The sequence below is a fragment of the Ostrinia nubilalis genome, chromosome 11 (assembly GCF_963855985.1).
Source record: "Ostrinia nubilalis chromosome 11, ilOstNubi1.1, whole genome shotgun sequence".
Lineage (NCBI taxonomy): Eukaryota > Metazoa > Arthropoda > Insecta > Lepidoptera > Crambidae > Ostrinia > Ostrinia nubilalis.
The window spans coordinates 3,814,716-3,832,250 of record NC_087098.1 but is presented as its reverse complement, the minus strand read 5'-3'; the positions used below and the strand labels follow the sequence as shown (position 1 = coordinate 3,832,250).

Here is a 17,535-nt window from a genome sequence, read left to right as displayed (position 1 = left end):
TATTTTCTGTTACAATTACTGTAAGAGTTTATTGTAATAAATAACAACCAAAACGTGACCTTATGAGCAGTTTTATGTAAATAGAAATGACCCAGAATTAAAATAAAATTATCCCTAAATACTTTTGGCATCTTCGGTTTCAGGATTTACGCATCCGACACTTGAAAGACCTACTGGCTGAATTTTCTTCTCATTTATACAGTAAAGGGCGAAACTCCACACTGCCAGTGCCGACGTTTCAGAAATCGAACGCATGTTTTTTTTTACTTTCGCTGGTGGCATGCGCGTGACCCGCTTGCGGCCGGCCGGTGCGCCACAGCCCCCGGCGATGCTTTCTCGCGCTCGCAAGGTGCCATTGTTCGATTTGTCGCGATACATCGATTTGATATGTAAATGTAATCGAGGTAATCGATTATCAAGTGGATTAACAGTAAAGCTTGAACTTGAGGCGGATCTACAAAGTCTATTCAAATACTTTGTATATCTCTATGACATATGAAACAAAATGATCTCTTGAAACTCTTGACGAAGAATTTATTCAAGATAAAAGACAGTAGAACTAGGTTACCTTAGATGTCGTTGTAGATGATATTCCATTAGAAAAGCTACTTCACTTGAAATTTATTTCAATCTAGTAGTTAATACCTACCCGTTGAAATCATGATGCACACAGCATTGCTGTACTTTCTTCTTATAACATGAAATGATGCCTGCCCCTATGACTAGGTATAGGGAATTTGTCATGGTTGCCGGTGACATTCTGTCATGGGGGTAGACTCCAGATAATGCTCGTTCTCATCACAGTAGTAGTTAGTAGTATTTGCCCTAGAAGGAATCGAACCCGTACAACCAGTAACCACTACTGACGTTGTCCAAAACACAATCCCCCAGGGCAAGCGTCAAGTTATTATAATGCAGTTTGAATTTCACCAATTTCAGTAATCTTCTTTCGATCAAATTACAGGGTGCTCTAAAGGTCACAGCAACCATGACAAATTATAATGCTATGCAATACGATACAAAACGGTGTACCTTATGTACAGTGCTGTCACAAATTTCCACAATTATTTTAACCTTCCAAGCCTTTAGCTTAAGGTTCACAATCCGTTGGAAAGTTCCCTTAATAATGGCAGGTTGGACAGCTGGCGACCGTGCCAACACGTGATTTTACTAAGTGGAAGATTGAACATCGATCAATGTTATTGAACATAGATGTAATCATACTGCCCTAAACCATAAACACTAAGAACTTGAAGAGTGCAAGTCTTATCCAACGGTCACCGTTGATATAGAAGTAGGCTGTCCCAAAGGAGCCACGACTGACACTGAGATGTAGTAAAGAGTATTAAGATTTAAAGAAAGGTGATCACCTCAAAATTTCTTCTATTTTGATGAGTGGCATAGCTATCGGAGTGCTAGACGGTGCTGTGCACTTTGACCCCTAAGCCTAGGGGGTCCTCAGACCCAAATTCAAACCTCGTAATTTCTCCCTTTGTTTAACCTAAACAGTTTTGTTATGGCTCCTAGTTTTTTGCACCACTTTTATTTATCTAGCATAGTCAACTAGCTTAATTGCTCTAAGTATTATGTTTATCTAGCATGGTCAGCTAGCCTCTGCTCTCAGTATTACTTCTCCTATAGTTAGGCTCTCTCTGCTCTCAGTGTTGCTTTTCCAAGACTTAGGCGTGCTATTGTAGGACAAGTTGTAGTCCGAAAGGCTTATCCGCCTGGTCGTTAGACAGTACAGATCAATCATATCGGAGTACCACGTGTGAACCGCGGCACCGACCACTTTCATTCAGCACAATGGGCGCGGGCGCAGCACGCAGAGCGGTCGGTGTTCTTTTTTAGGGTTCATTTTTACTGTATGAATATACAGTGTGAGTCACGTTAAAGTGTACATATGAAAATAGATGAAACTAGACCTATTTTTATCGACAAAAAAGAGGTCAAAAATTTTTTGAGATTTTTTTTTAATTTTTTATAGATTTTTTTTCTTCCAATTACTTATTGTAAACAAAACGTAATAACTTTTAAACTAAGCGGTATATCCTGATAAAATAAAAACTGTAATAATGCTAAATAACAGGCGATACTAAAAAAATACATACAATACACAAAAAATGCCAACAAGTAATAAAAAATGATACTTTTTGAAAAAAATCTGCTTAAAAATTCGTGTTTTTTTGGTTATTTGATAAATTTCTCCAAAAAATGCCCCTATAACAGGTAGTTTTTATTGTTGTGTATTATTCTCTATCGTATTATTTTTGTAAAACCAAAAATTGCATGTCTCTATCCCTATCACAACATTTGCAATGGTCATTTGAACAAAGGCCTGCCACAACATTATTCTCCGCTACAGGTAGAGACAATTTTAATTTTAACTAAAATGCTTATTTTACTTCGAAATCTTTTGTTTTTATTTGAAATCTAACTTGTCTTTATCAAAATTACAAATCTAGAGCCATTTTCAGTTTCGTTGTTAACGAAGCGTTGAATGGCGCGCCCGGAGAGGCTTAGTTCAAACGATCATTGCAAACGTTGTGATAGGGATAAAGACATGCGATTTTTGGTTTTACGAAGGTATTACGATAGAGAATAATACAAAGTAATAAAAACCACCGGTTATAGGGGCATTTTTTGGAGAAATTTATCAAATAACCAAAAAACACGAATTTAAAAGCAATTTTTTTTTCAAAAAGTATCATTTTTTATTATTTGTAGGCCTTTTTTGTGTATTTTATGTATTTTTTTAGTATCGCCTATTATTTAGCATTATTACTGTTTTTATTTTATCAGGATATACCGCTTAGTTTAAAAGTTATTACGTTTTCTTTACAATAAGTAATTGGAAGAAAAAAAATTCTATAAAAAATAAAAAATAAATCTCAAAAAAAATTTGACCTCTTTTTTGTCGATAAAAATAGGTCTAGTTTCATCTATTTTCATATGTGCACTTTAACGTGACTCACACTGTATGTATTTTAATTTTAATTTTGTTTTATTCAGAAAACAAACAGCTTACAAAATACATAAATTGCATAGATACAGTGTAGTTGGTCAAAGCCTATAGTTTTCGCCTCTATAATAACCAAAAGATAAGGATAAATGCACAATTCTCCTGATAGCAATCTCCTTTAACTAACTGCATAAAATAAGAATACTGTATGACATGATTAGCCTAAGACTCATTAATTCAGTTATATCAGTGTAATTCTAACTAGGTGACCTAGGTACTAAGATCGAATCGTGCAATATTACAGTTTATTATTTTTTATGAACCTGCACTAGTCTTACTTTTAAATTGGTCTCATAGTTTGCGGATTAAAATAATTTCGAAAGTAAATATCATCTTAACACAGTGATGAACGCACTAGAAGCACATTAAAATCTATCAACCAAGTATAAATACAATAAATAAGTAAGAGATATTGTATAACAATTGGAACCCCGAAGGCCAAATTCAACTCGCGCTTGCCCATCTCTTTATAATACGCTTTCACTGCCCGATTGACGGTCGCATCCAGCGATACATGTTCATAACTGACCACCGCACAGACCTCATCTGCATAAGGCCCAATATTTAAACGAAATGGGATACGAAATACGTGACGACGTCGACGTATGTTTTTTGTCATGCAAGCTCTGTGTATATCCGTTTTGTAACTTTTTTAGCTGTAAAAATGATGAGAAATAGTGTTACAGTAAGTTTTTTTTCAATACTTACATATTCATCTCCATGAGTAGCAAGCAATAAATAAATAAATAAATAAATAAATATCCTTGGACATTTTATACTGCGCTTCTAGTCCCAAACTAAGCAAAGCTTGTACTATGGGTACTAGACGACGGGATAAATATACTTAACACTAGAGTGCTCGCGCGGGTGACATATGTCACCCAGGGTGTAAAATTTGTAAATATTTTTTCAAGGTATCGAGCTACAGTGCTGCCTTCTTAGGTATTCCTCGAGCATGTATTGTCGCACATGATAGTAGTAACGCCATCTTGCTAGACGCATCAATGTGAGTGCAGAAAACATTTAAAGTGTTTGGGTGACGCATGTCCCCCGCGCGAGCACTCGAGGAATTGTTTGAGATCTTATCATCGCGGTTTAAAAATCAAGTTTACTTTCATGTAAGTTCAAAGTTATACTTTTTAACCATTTTTTAAACTTTTACTTTTAATTATATTGCTTTATAAGCATAAACTGATGCAAGAAAGTAGTTGTTTTAGATTGTAAGTAATGTAGTAATAACACACCTGGGTCTATAAAATTAAAAACCAGGATTCTTCTGGGGTTGCGAGAACACCAACTAGCACAAAACTTGCCAGTACTGTGGCAAAGGACGATGTGTTTATCGCACAAGAGCAAGAAATCGAAGCACTCGTAAGCAAATGTAACAAGTGGAATAGTCGTTTTTGTCCAGATCATCAAATCAAATCGTGCCCGAGTTGTGATCAAAATATCACAGAATAAGATCAATCTATTGATTAACTTTCTAATTAGGTGATATTTTTACCAAAATAATGGGTCCAAGGACTATTTAAACGACTTTGGTCTCGTCGACTCTAAAATATTTGGAAAATATTGAAGTATTTATTTTGGTGTATAATATGAGTTCATGAAAGAATTACTCACTTTTTTTTAATTATTTAGTAAGAAATATCGTTTATGTTTAATATTATAAATTGTTTTACTTGTATTAATTAAGATTAGAAAAAATAAACCCATATCATAATGGGTGACATATGTGACCCGCGCGAGCACTCTAGGAGTATTTTGGGGCGCGAGCACTCTAGTGTTAAATACTTTTTTTTTGTAAATACATAGAAAACACCCAGACCCGTCACAGAAATTAAAATTCATCATTTCAATCTGCCCGGCAGGGAATCGAACCCGGGACCTCTCGGCATAGTAGTCCGTTCTGAAACACTACACCAAACGGCCGACAAATAGATTTATATCTTTTTGTTTATTTTCTTTATCTTTAGTTTTGAAGCAAACGATCTACGCATTATAAACTGACATTTAAGTTAACAAGAGCTCGATAACATTATTTTTAAATATGCTTCTCATTTTATACAACGAATAGCGAAAGCACAAAGCTTCATTGAAAGTTTTAAATGACTTGCTGAGACTGAACGATATTCCGGAGCACTGTCATTTCAATTTGAACTTTACAATGTTAAATAACATTCGTTACTCATACAATTTGTAGTCAAAAACATCGGTTATATAACCATTGTTGTAAACAATTGATCTATTCACTATTCTAATTTTATTGCTTGCATTTACTTTCCTATTTTGACAGCTAAGACATTGGACTTAATCTTGATATAGCTTTAGTTATAAGCACGAGCTTCGAAAGCTCGAAGTATTCGATGATGCATAATAACTTAGCTGCAATCTAAGTCGGCAATCGATGGCTGAAAATGGTGGTTTAATCATGCGGTACCTAATTAATAATGCACGTGGTTATGACCATAATTGAAGGATGTAGGCATAGTTATTTCTTGAATGAATAGAGAATACTTCAGCACTAACTAGTGTAAAACTAAAGCTTCACCCACTAAGTTCCATCTAAACTTTAGCATAACTTTATGTTGTAGGTATCAAGTTAAAAATCTTTAAAATGTTAATACCAGATTTCACGTTGAATTATTTACGATTTTAAATACGAAATATTTTTTTCAATTCAACAATTTTCTACCTCCTTTTGTCGTTTCACGGCAGTTTGTTTTCACTTAGTAAATCTTAACTTTGTAATAGCACTTAGATAACAACATGATCACAATAAATTATTATGACGAGGTGTAAATCTAAGATCGTCAACGTTAACCGCTACTCCACGCTGTTATCCGGCAATTTTACGCGATTCAATGCCGAGGCTCCGTGGTTTTCTCGGAGAGGCTACACACTGTATATCACATAGTATATAGTTATATGTTAAGTGTTAGTATCGGAAGTGTGCCGACAGGTTCGCGCCGCCTGGCCCACTTGTGGCCGACTGGCCACCAGGGCTGCCTCATTAACTTTACCACATTTACTAAATCATAAATCAAACGTGCAACATCCCGTTTTAAGATTGCTTAGATTTCAGTACCTTATGGTATTTACCCTTAAAACTGCATCCATAAATTCATGACTTCCGTCACACGTCCTAATAATAAATCATAGAAAGATCCAGATACAAATCACAGATAACGAAACATCCCGGAAATAGTGGTGGACCGAGGATGGTACCCTGAGGCAGCCCTGCTCCAACAGATGTTTTGCATTTGGTCGGTAACTGTTCGTAGCTGAAACTGTACTCGCCTCGTTAGCGACATTTATTTAATCCCGTACGTGTTCTGCGACACTTATCGGCCCCAAGATTAAAGGGTGTGATTTCGATCGCATTAGTTTGCTAACACAAGTGCTATTTGCAGTTTACATCTATGATGTGAAGTAATTGGAGCTGTATTCTCGTTTGATACCGATATACTAAGACGTTTTCTTTAAAGATTGACCGGGGAATTGGAGATTGGAATATTCTCAAGCATCGCCGTGGAAAGTTAATAATAAATTTCTCATTATTATGAATTATTGACCTATCTAATTATCTTCTTAAATTCAAAAAGATGTGCTTTTGATTACCGTAAGGAGGACTCGGCTAAAAAAATAACTTGTTGATTTCAAATTAGCTTTTAAATTCCTAAGTCTATAAATAACAAATCAGAACATTTGATCCGAGACCTTGACTTTTAATCTATCCTTGACACACAAAGAGATTGTTCCGAACTTCTAAGAACGCGATCGGCAAAGTCAGACGCCAGTCTGATTCCAAGAACCCTCGTTGACGGCACTCCGAAAGCCATCACTGAAATTGCCGTGCAAAAAGACACCATGCCTATTGAAATCTTTTTATAGAATGCTATAAATAGAAATACCAATTAAATGTAGAAATCTCGCAAAGCTGATGGTAGGGTGGATAGGAAAAAATAGACGGCTGTACAATGAGGAGCTGTTGAATGTTGGAATCAACGCATTGAAGGCACAAGGACGCGAGTGACAGCAGACTGCACGCGCGATTGTGCAGGGTTGACAATAACACCAGAGTGTGTCCAAGTAGTCAAGAAAATAACTCCAATAGAACAAAATGTACTTTTCTTTGAACAAAAACCTTTCAGAAGTTTCTTGTTGTTGTTTTCACTAAATTATTAAGTTTCATTTGTTTTCAAGAGCACTTTTTACATGTCCCAATGTCCCATGTCACTGCTTAATGCATTTACGTAGATATTTTTTGTGAAATTGTTATTTGTTTGCTAAAGAGATTCAATCGTGCGATTAGAAACTTAAGCATGTTATTCAATTTTGTTCGATAACAAGATTTTTAAAATTTTACTTCCTCATTCTTCATTCCTACTAGTTGATCCGGTCAAAGTTGAGGATCGTGACCCATCCTATTTGTTCGACTCCTTTATTGGTATTTCATTACCATCATTATTGATCTCATGAGTCGTGGACATTCATAACATATTTTAGTAACCTAATGGTAGCCCGTAACAAATAGGTTCACTACCATAGTCCAGCAAAATTGGTCCCCATTCTCCAACTTTGCATCAGAAGAAAGCGCTTTGTTACAGCATCATACATCAACTTCGCATCAACAACGTAACACAACAATTGCTGCCTTAACGAGTTAACACTCTCTACCAGTCGCATGATGTTGTCACGCGCAGCCCTTCGACGTGTGCGCATGACGTTGATGGATGTGCGCTGGCGCAGGTCGTTGCTAATTGGCGTTTTGCATACGGGCTTATGCCTGCCCTAATTAATAGAAACGGGACGGAACCTTGGACTTTACGGCTTGCACAAGACCATGTCGAACACGCAGTGACATATGCTCGACATTTTTTGTGATCACAATCTATTTTTTAACAATCTAGAATTAACAGACGCATTTTAACTACAGGATCTTGCTAGTTGGGATCGTAAATTTTAACATTTTCTAACATGTTAAAGTAGGCAAATTAGTTTTATAATAACGACCATAAAACTTTTTAGTGAACCCGTTTAAACATTGTTTTTTACCAAGAAGCCAGATACCTACTACTATTGTGTGACTTTGGTACAATATCGTAAACATTTTATAGCCAGTTTATAGGTAGGTACCTATTTATTAATGGTACTCTATTGTCATACAGATAGTAAAACAACTCATCGTACATAAATCTTAGCTTGGACACTCTTGAAAACTTGATTAAACTATGTGGATTTAGAAATGTTAATGTGCCATACTGAATTCTGTTCCAAATTAAGAAAGCAGCTTTAGAAGCTTCGAGTAATGATAATGAAGAGTCTATTCATTTCGGAATTTAACTAAAACGTTCGCACGTCGTCTTGCGCCCACGCGCTTTCCTCGGCATGAAATATCGTCTCGTGGAGGCTTGACCGACGCTCTACATCCACGCTAAGTGGAACGAACACTCTCCCCACATTTCAACAACTAACTAATAAATAATTGAATACAGATTTCTACGTGTTAATCCACTGTTTCAAGATTTATTTCTAACCGTCCGGCAATTTCCCATCAAACTGGCTGACAGAGAAAAATTGTATAGCAGATAACGCATCGCATAAGCCAAGGCAGAATATTAATACATCCGCAGTTTATTTTACAAAAAGTCCGGTGAGGCTAGGCGTGCTTCTTTTTGCTCGACATCCTGCCTCGCGCTAGATCCGACGGGCGTTTTCTGTAATAATATAAAATAAAACGGCAAATAGGCATAATATCGCGGCGGGGTCAACCGTGCTGCCCCGTATTGTCTTCGGCTATGACCGAGGGTAAACGCCTTCACTCGTCCCTTTAACGCAACGAACAAAGGCCGTAAAAGGTCTGCGATGTTCTAAAATTGTCAGCACACGAGTTACGGCGCTTGCCCATATGGACTATTGTGTTCAACATTGTAACGCGCGATTCATACATTGTCATACTCTTGTTTACGGACAAATAAAAGAACGTCCACCCTGTTAATTTGTAAGCTTAAAAAAGTGATAACTCGCGGACGAGTGTTATTTTCGATTCAATATTCGAAGTATTTTTTATTTTACGAGCATAAAACGGTCGTTACTTTAGTTCTCTGCCGATTCAGTCAATAGGGTACCCACGCGAAATCCATAACAATGTTTCATGTATTCCAAAAATGTAAATAAAGCACATATTGACCATGTTTATAGTGAGGCAGAAACAGGTACGAGTAGGTACGTACCTACACATTTGGGGAAAAATGTAAACGTTAAAGTAAAAAGACCGTTAATTAGTTTAAAAATAAATACTACGTCTGGGGCCTGATTTCGGTCACGCTCGGTGCTTCGCGAAATATGCCCCTCGGGTAACGGGACCCGCCAATTAGTGTTCGCAAATGTGCTTGTATGCACGTACGGCGACACTCCGACGACCCTGCTAGCACTTATAAAACCTAATAGGATTATAACTAAACAGATTTAACGTACATACGAATAGCTAATTGGGTGAAGAAAACAGTATTTTACTCCACGAAGCCTTACCAAAGAAGTTTTAAGAAACCTCGAAAGTATAATCCTACGCAAAAATTATCATAACAAAGTGGCTCTTCACCATCATTTCACTGATGTGTTCGCGAGAATCGTCGCCCTGTAAAAGTCTATGATCTGCTAGAAAAACGCTTCCAACGTAAGTATCGTGCTGGTAACTGTTGCTGCACTTGTTTATGTTTGTGTGCCCTCAAGTCACAGCGTCGCAGTTCTTTTAATAAGGGCCTAAGCTGAAGGGAAGCACCGTACAATTTATGGGCCTAAGAAGATTGCGCTTGCTCATAATTTCCCGCGATCCGCCGCCGGCCATCGTCCTGGCATAAATTGCAGCTATTTGTGATCCCTAACAGCATTCGGATTTTAGCAAATCGTTATAGAATCAGATTATACGCTAGCTTGTAATACTGTAATACTGTAAGTTGTAATACTTTGACGCGGCGATATTATGTAAGTGGAGGGTGAGCGAGGCCTTGCCAGTTTGAACTGGCTGGATTTACGATCTGTCTAAGATTAGGTTACGCTAACGGAGCCTGATACGTGGGTGGTGCAACGTGTAATTTTACGCGGATGGTCTAAACTAAACAATGGGTCTATGAAATCGGATAGCGGGTTTGGTTATTTTTACAGTATTTACCTTTGCAACCAAATCTTCAATAACTTGTTTGTTTTGTATGTAACACTCAGTATTTTTCTCCAATATGTATTCATTACAATTTCTCTACACTAAACCACTTTTAAACCTTAAATAACTTAAAGTTCACGGCAGTTTTTCGAGGCGAAATCGATCTAATCAGTTCAGAGGTTAAGAGCGCTTTTCTTTATTTTTCACTTTTACATCATTTTTCTTCTTTTATGGCACATTATGATAATAATTAATAATAATTATGTTACACTATCATAATAAATAATTCATTAGCTAAATTATAAAATGAAGGAAGAATGACATCCTTCTTTTCAAGCTATAGAAAGCTTTTAAGAAAGCTTTAACTTTTTAATTCACGTTTAATTCTTTATTCTACGGACAGTATTTAAAAGCTGTTAGTCTATGATGTTAGCTTTTAAGCTTCTTGAAATGTTACTTCAACAACGGCTTTCTAGAGGATCAATTAGGCAATCGCAACCATCCATCAGGGTGGATTGTGCTGAATTGGAGTGACAAGTATCATCTCCGTAAACTTGGGGTACTGCTGTAAAGTGGAAAATACAAAAAAATATTTCTTATTAAAAATGAAACAAAACTTGTAAATTAATCCTATATCTTCTAGAAGATTAATAAAATTATGTACCTACTAGCTTTTGCCCGCGGCTTCACCCGCGTGACATTTAGTTTGTCACAGATCGTCATAAATTATAGCCTATATACAGGGTGGAAACGTTAAGTGATCTCACTCGATTATTTCTTAACTATACAAGATATTAAAAAACTGGTTACTGATCCTGAAAGTGATTAATGAGCTCTTTCAAACGGCACCAATAATAAGTTACAGAATAAACTGGATCTATCTGAAAATTCAATGTTTCCAGCTTCCATACTAAATGTATGCCAGACACACAATATTAGAAGTGTAATTTTTTTAATTTAATAATAAATACTTAAAATAAACTCGTAAATTGTATTCTTATTTTAAATTATTAATGAAAAACATTGGTTTTAGGCTTTACTTGCTATAATAATTGTCAAGAGATGAGTGTCATGACTGTGGTAGTACTAAATGTATGGAAGAAGGAAACATTGAATTTTTGGTTAGATCCAGTTTATTCTGTAACCTATTATTGATACCATTGGATAGAGCTTGTGAAGCACTTTTAGAATCAGTAATCAGTTTTACGATATCATATGTAGTTTTTAAAATAATGTGACTTTACCAAATGTATGGAAGCTGGAAACATTAAAGTTTCGGATAGATCCAGTTTATTCTGTAACCTATTATTAATACCGTTTGATAGAGCTCATGAAGCACTTTCAGGATCAATAACTAGTTTATTGATATCTTGTATAGTTTAGAAATAATCGAGTGAGATCACTTATCGTTTCCACCCTGTATTATTCTGGGTTATAAACAATAATACTGTAAAGTTTCATCAAAATCCGTTCAGTAGTTTTTGCGTGAAAGAGTAACAAACATCCAGACATCCACACGCATTTATAATATTAAGTAAGATATTAATTTGAACTTGCTGTGTCGTCAGCCGGTTTTAAGTTCATTTCAGTCAATCACAACATCAAAGCTTTGCTCTTTTCGGTGGAGACTCTTCCAGCATCAACTCCCTGACTTTTACTTTTTTTTTTAAATTTTATAAATCGGCAATTTATTAATCATATTTTCATATTTCGCCTAAAATAATTTGTCTTTCTCTCGTCTCGTTTCCTTTTTTCGAGCTTCCGAGTCATTTCTCTACGGAACACTGAGCACTTCCATAACATGCCCTTCGCCATTGAAGTTACGTGTCACTTTCATAGCGATACCGTTAAAGCTTTTAAACCTGCGATAAGTCGAGGAAAGTCGCAAAGCAAGACGGATGGCGCTTGCGCAGCTTACGTTAGAGCCAAAGCACAAGATGCGTTGCGGCGACGATGCGACGATGCGACGCCGGAGCGGGGCCGCTCTAATGGAAATAGTATGGGCAGCACTTTACATGTAATGCTTGTAGTTCCGTTGACACGTAGAATTCGTGTTACATTACACGGAGGATTACATTACACATTACACCCGTCTCGACCCGCCATTAATATAGTAATACTCGTATCTGTGGCGGGCATACGAGCGGTGCGGCGCCGCAACGTATCGTGTGCTTTGGCTCTTACTTAATGGTGACCGTGCGAAGTGGGACGGCCACAATGCCACGATATCGGTTTAATATCGGTATAATATCGGCTTATTATCGATGCTGCATCGAGAGCGCAAATTGTAATCGGAACACTTTCGATTTGGTCCGCGCGATTTATTAATTTATGGGTAGTACACATCGCCGAATAATTTATTGTTGGTTATTTATGATCGTGGTAATGTGAAAGGTTTGCTCTTCATTGGTAAGTAATTCTTATTAATAGCGTAATCTCTGGTCTTATTAAATTAATCTGATTTATTTATGTCACTGAAAAAAGCTTTTTTGTTTCCCAAAGTAACAAGTCTCCACACTGCCAACCTTAAAAATAATGACACATTTCAAGAAACAACTTCTGAATTCCAAGTTTCACAATAAAACCGAGTGATTAACATCAAAGACAAATGAAATTTAATTTCAACAAAATTCATACTTTAGACCTGCTTTCTGATGTTATCACGAGCTGTGGGTCTAGACAAAGTGCAAATTATAATCGCAAACCAGTCGAAAAGTGGTCGAAAAGCCCCTTTTTTGTATGGAGTTTTGACGGATTCGATTTTCGATTCGATCAAAAAGTGCGTTTTGTCTAGGGGGGCTGATGTCATTCCTGCAGCTTTGACAGTGTTCGTGTCAAACCATCGTGGTAGAAAGGAGGAAAGATCGAGCTGAAAGTGCCTACCTACATAAATCAACTGCAACTGGTATAAAAAAATAAACATCAGCAGTTGGATATGTCACCAGCCAAGAAAATATAAAATGAGCAGTTTGACATTTCCTCTGAGTAGAAACGGTTGGTGCTAAGGAAATGTCATAGACAGGTTACACGTTTTAACTTCCACAAAATAAACTTTCATAATTATTTAGCTCTCCATCGAAGAAACAGCCTCTTTGCCCTTAGATTTTTCTAATAAATGGTAGAATTTATCAACTTAAAGTTTCTAGATATAATTTATATTATAACTTAACTAATCTTGTATCTTTTAGTAGTCAGGCCACACTATCTGTAGTATAGGCACTTAAGTGCCTACGAAACGTGATAACGATTGTTTTTAATATGACGTATTTTTTTCCTATAAAAATACTTAAATAGGTACTATTTAAACTAATTTTTCAAGGATGGAACGCGAAAGTTTAAAATCTTATTTTCAAGGCATATCTAGTTAACTATTTTGATCATTTAATGTTCCCGAGTAAAGGCATAAACAACCCTATAATTTTATGATAAACAAAAAAGTTTACATTATTGATATTGACACTTTTCTGTTTAAAAATTTTTAGATAAGGTTAGGTACTCACATTCCCGAGGAAGCCGCTGCAAGGCTGTATAGGTGGCGGCAGCGGCGGCAGGTCCGGCGAGCGGCGCCGCGGGCTGGGCCGAACCTCCTCTGTCTGACCCATGCCTTAGTTGGTGCACATAATCTGCAACATACAAAATAGAAGGTTAGTGCTGTCATAGAGCTACATGGCTGTACAGCCGTCTGCTCGTTTGCCTCCTGTCACATAAAAAAGGATCCGATTGTCAATTGTTTTTATTTCGAATTCGTTTTTAGAACTCAACAATTTTCTTTTCGGAAAAATAAAGGCGCTTGTTTTTTTCGAAAATGTGCGGTTAGCGGAATATAAACATTAAAACAGTGGACATTCTGTGGCTAAAATGATGATGATCATGATGGTGATGAAACATGTAATATTGGTGGATAATACAACTTTTAAGTTAAATGCTCTTTAATGTCCAAAAGTGTAGGAAAATGGAACTAATGAGTGCAACATCATTTCTCTCAAGAAGTCTCCGCGTGAGATCACATACTGAAAGTCAAGGGAAGCGGGGGGTCTCATCTATAATTCATCTATTGTCAATCTAATGCAAATACCTAAATAACTGCTCAGTATGCATAGAATTTAAAAACAGTAAAAAGAAACAGCACAAATGCCAGACACACCTTTCTTTGCCATAAAGTAGACCTGATTAAGTTGAAGCCAATTATAGAGCTAAAATAAGTTGTAAAATAAATAAACAAGAGTCCCCCGCTGCGTTACATATTGCCATCTGCTACCGAATACCTACCTAATCGAATATAGATACTTATTATAAATGCGAAAGTAACTGTGTCTGTTTGTTACGTTACTCAAGAAGTTGAATCAATTTTGATGACTAGTTACTTATGAGTATAGAATTACACTTGTGATCTAATAGAAGTTCATAAGTCACATAAGGTAACATCATTATTTGGATCCAATACAAGAGATTTGTTGTGCCGCAAAAATCTTCATTAATTAGATTTTTATGACAGATTGAATTTCACGCAGGCGAACTCGCGGCCAGTAGCTAGTTTTCCAATAATTTGACACCCATAAATAATAATAATTATGAACTCGCATTCCAATCGTATTATTAGTGACTTAATTTTGCCTTCCTTCCAACTAGGTACCTAGTTAGTTAGCATTTTATTTTGTTTGAAATTCTACAAATCATTTTGAAATAGGAAACCTCCTACCAAAAGTTAAACACTTTACTAACAACTGTGGGAAAACTATAATAAGATTATACGTAATAATAAAATTTAATACATCACAAAGTTGTAATAAAAGTCTACATACAAACTATGATTAAGTTTCGATTAAAAAAAATAAAGCCCATTTAGGTTTGCCGCCCATGAATCCTGAAACTTTTTTAAAAACTTTCATTGATATAAAGGAGTAAGTATTTTACATGCTTAGTAATTATTATATTCTCTATGTTGTTCGATTGGAAAATAACGTATGAAAATGTGAATAATGAAAATGAAATCATGCGAATCATTAGTATCGTAAACTTTCTATTGAAACTCGTTATAAAAACAAAAAGCTCAAAGAGAAAACGTTAAAAAAAACAATCTTCCCAAATTGAGCCATTACTTTTGTTCAAAGCTATAAAGATTCCTATAAATTACAAATAATTACACCAAACTTAATACCTATAGATGTGTGCAAAATTACCGCAACTTTCATATCACACTCCAATATTGCCTCAAACGATTATCCCACATTAGACTTTCATGTTTATTACCAATAATCGAAACTAAAATCGATCGAAAAGTCTAACCAATTAATTTATTAATCGATCACTCGGATCCAATCAATATTTTACACGAATGCGGCAGTGTGTCAAATCTTGAAACGCACTAGCGCAAAATATGATGGCTAAGGTTACTCCAGGGCAGTGTCACTGCACTTTGGGCACTATTTATTTTAGGATAGAGACAGAAATTCAGTGCTAGTACGGCTATGTTTGGTAAATTTTAGACAACATGGCCGGAAAAAAAGAGCTACCTCACCTCTTAAATCGCTATGACTTGTAAATACCATTACTTAGGTAGTTTTTGCTTGCAAGTTTCGAACCAACAACCGTCAGTTTTTGTCTAGAAATTAATCTTCTTAACTCCAGAATTGCATGTAAATAGAAGTAATTTTAACCTGATTTTCGAATTGAAAATAGGATTGCTGGACTTCGGAAGCTTAAAGCTTGTCACTTACAAGCTTAACGCCACAAATTTATGAGGTCTCACAGTGCGCGTGAGCTCTATTCAACGCCGTGCGTTCGATTTGCTGCTTCACTTATGCAAGCATTGTTTGTGAATACGGGCGTAAATCTTTCGAGGCATAACAGATTTTTACTCAAAGGTAGCTATAATTAATCTAGTTAATTATTTATAAAAACCTGTAACTTGTGCTAAAAAGCTGTAACTTTATGTCTTGGCTGTTCTCCTTCAACCATCGCCGTCGGGGACTAACGTTATTTTGGTTGTAGAAACGAGAAAAACACGATCGTGTCTCGGATTGCGGATTTCTGACGGGTATTGTGTGGCGTATGTTGATTAGAAATCAACGGTCGGCTTCCGAGGTCGTTTGTTCACCTCGCCGATCAATGTGAGATGTGGTACAATAAGGGTGAGCGTCGACTAGATTGTTTGTGAGAATGTTCGTGTCGCTACCGAATTTATTTGGAAAGAAAGAAAGAAAAGTATTTATTCGATGCAAGTACAAAATAAAATAACAAATAGATATAATAAAACCAAACAGTAAGGTACATGCTCAAAAATGGCATCGGAAGTGAGTAATTTAATGAAACAAGAGGAAAAAAACTTAACTGATGTTATTTACCAAAAGAATTTACGAGTAAGTAACAAATACTGAAAGCTCTATGGAGAGTCCTTTTCTTGATTTGAAGTCTGTTTAAATACACACCAATATCTTCCAGGCAACCCAGGGAGAGAACAGTTGTTTAAAATAAATGGGGAAGGCGATGATTGGTTGATTAATATCGTGTATTATTTGTGGAAGAACACATGTGACTCTTTTCCCACATTAGTGCTTCTTTTCTGTCAGACATGTTACTTGTCTAACGATGTTTGTAGAAAAAGCTTTATCGTGTCTCAAATCCGTTACAGTCAATAAACCGTATTATTTGATCTACATATTAATTAATGAATGTATTGAAACTTTTTTAGTTTAAGGCTTTTGGGTCACGTGCGTAAGCAAATTCCTAACTTTTGTTGTAACCCTGTGTTATATCTAAATTAGTTTTAATTCTTTACTTTTTCTTCTTGTCGTGTTGACAACAAAGCTACAGTGTCAGCTCAAAACTCTGCTACAAGAGTGGCGTCCACAGAAGCATTCATTAAATCTTCCTTTAAATTCTTTACTGTATGGTTTCTCTGCATTTGAGTATGGTTATTTCATCATGCCATTACTAGCTTATACTTCTTAGACACAAAATAGTAGTTGATATCCCTAACAAGTACTTTTGTTTTCCAAGTTAAACTAAAATTAGTGACTTTACAAATTACACAAAACACTTCGAGTAATTACGAAAACATAATCAAGTGGTCAAAGGGGATCAAATTACTCTCATTTAGCCATTAAACAATAATTTGCATGCGGCTCAAGTCAAACGGGTACGTACTAAATTGTAAATGCTTGTATGACCGTGTGTGATTGCGAAATTTTCCAAGAATTCCCTAGATATGCTTGATTATGCTAATTTTATTAGTACCACATAATCCCTCTGTTAATACCTAATTCGTATTTTCTGTGATTTTCATACGCAATACTTCAAAGTTCAATGTAATTGAGGAAGTTTAAATAAAGTTGGATTAAAAATGTCTACG

The 17,535-nt window shown here is 36.0% G+C and overlaps 1 protein-coding gene across 1 annotated transcript in view; it reads right to left on the bottom strand.

The window, feature by feature from the left end:
* The window catches only part of LOC135076158 (leucine zipper putative tumor suppressor 2 homolog), a 115,467-nt gene that overhangs the window by 86,231 nt on the left and 11,701 nt on the right, over positions 1–17,535 (bottom strand). The window contains exon 2 of the mRNA XM_063970629.1: positions 13,685–13,807. Coding sequence (XP_063826699.1) covers positions 13,685–13,786 — 102 coding nt within the window. The 5' untranslated portion in view covers positions 13,787–13,807. The remainder of the gene's footprint in view (positions 1–13,684; positions 13,808–17,535) is intronic.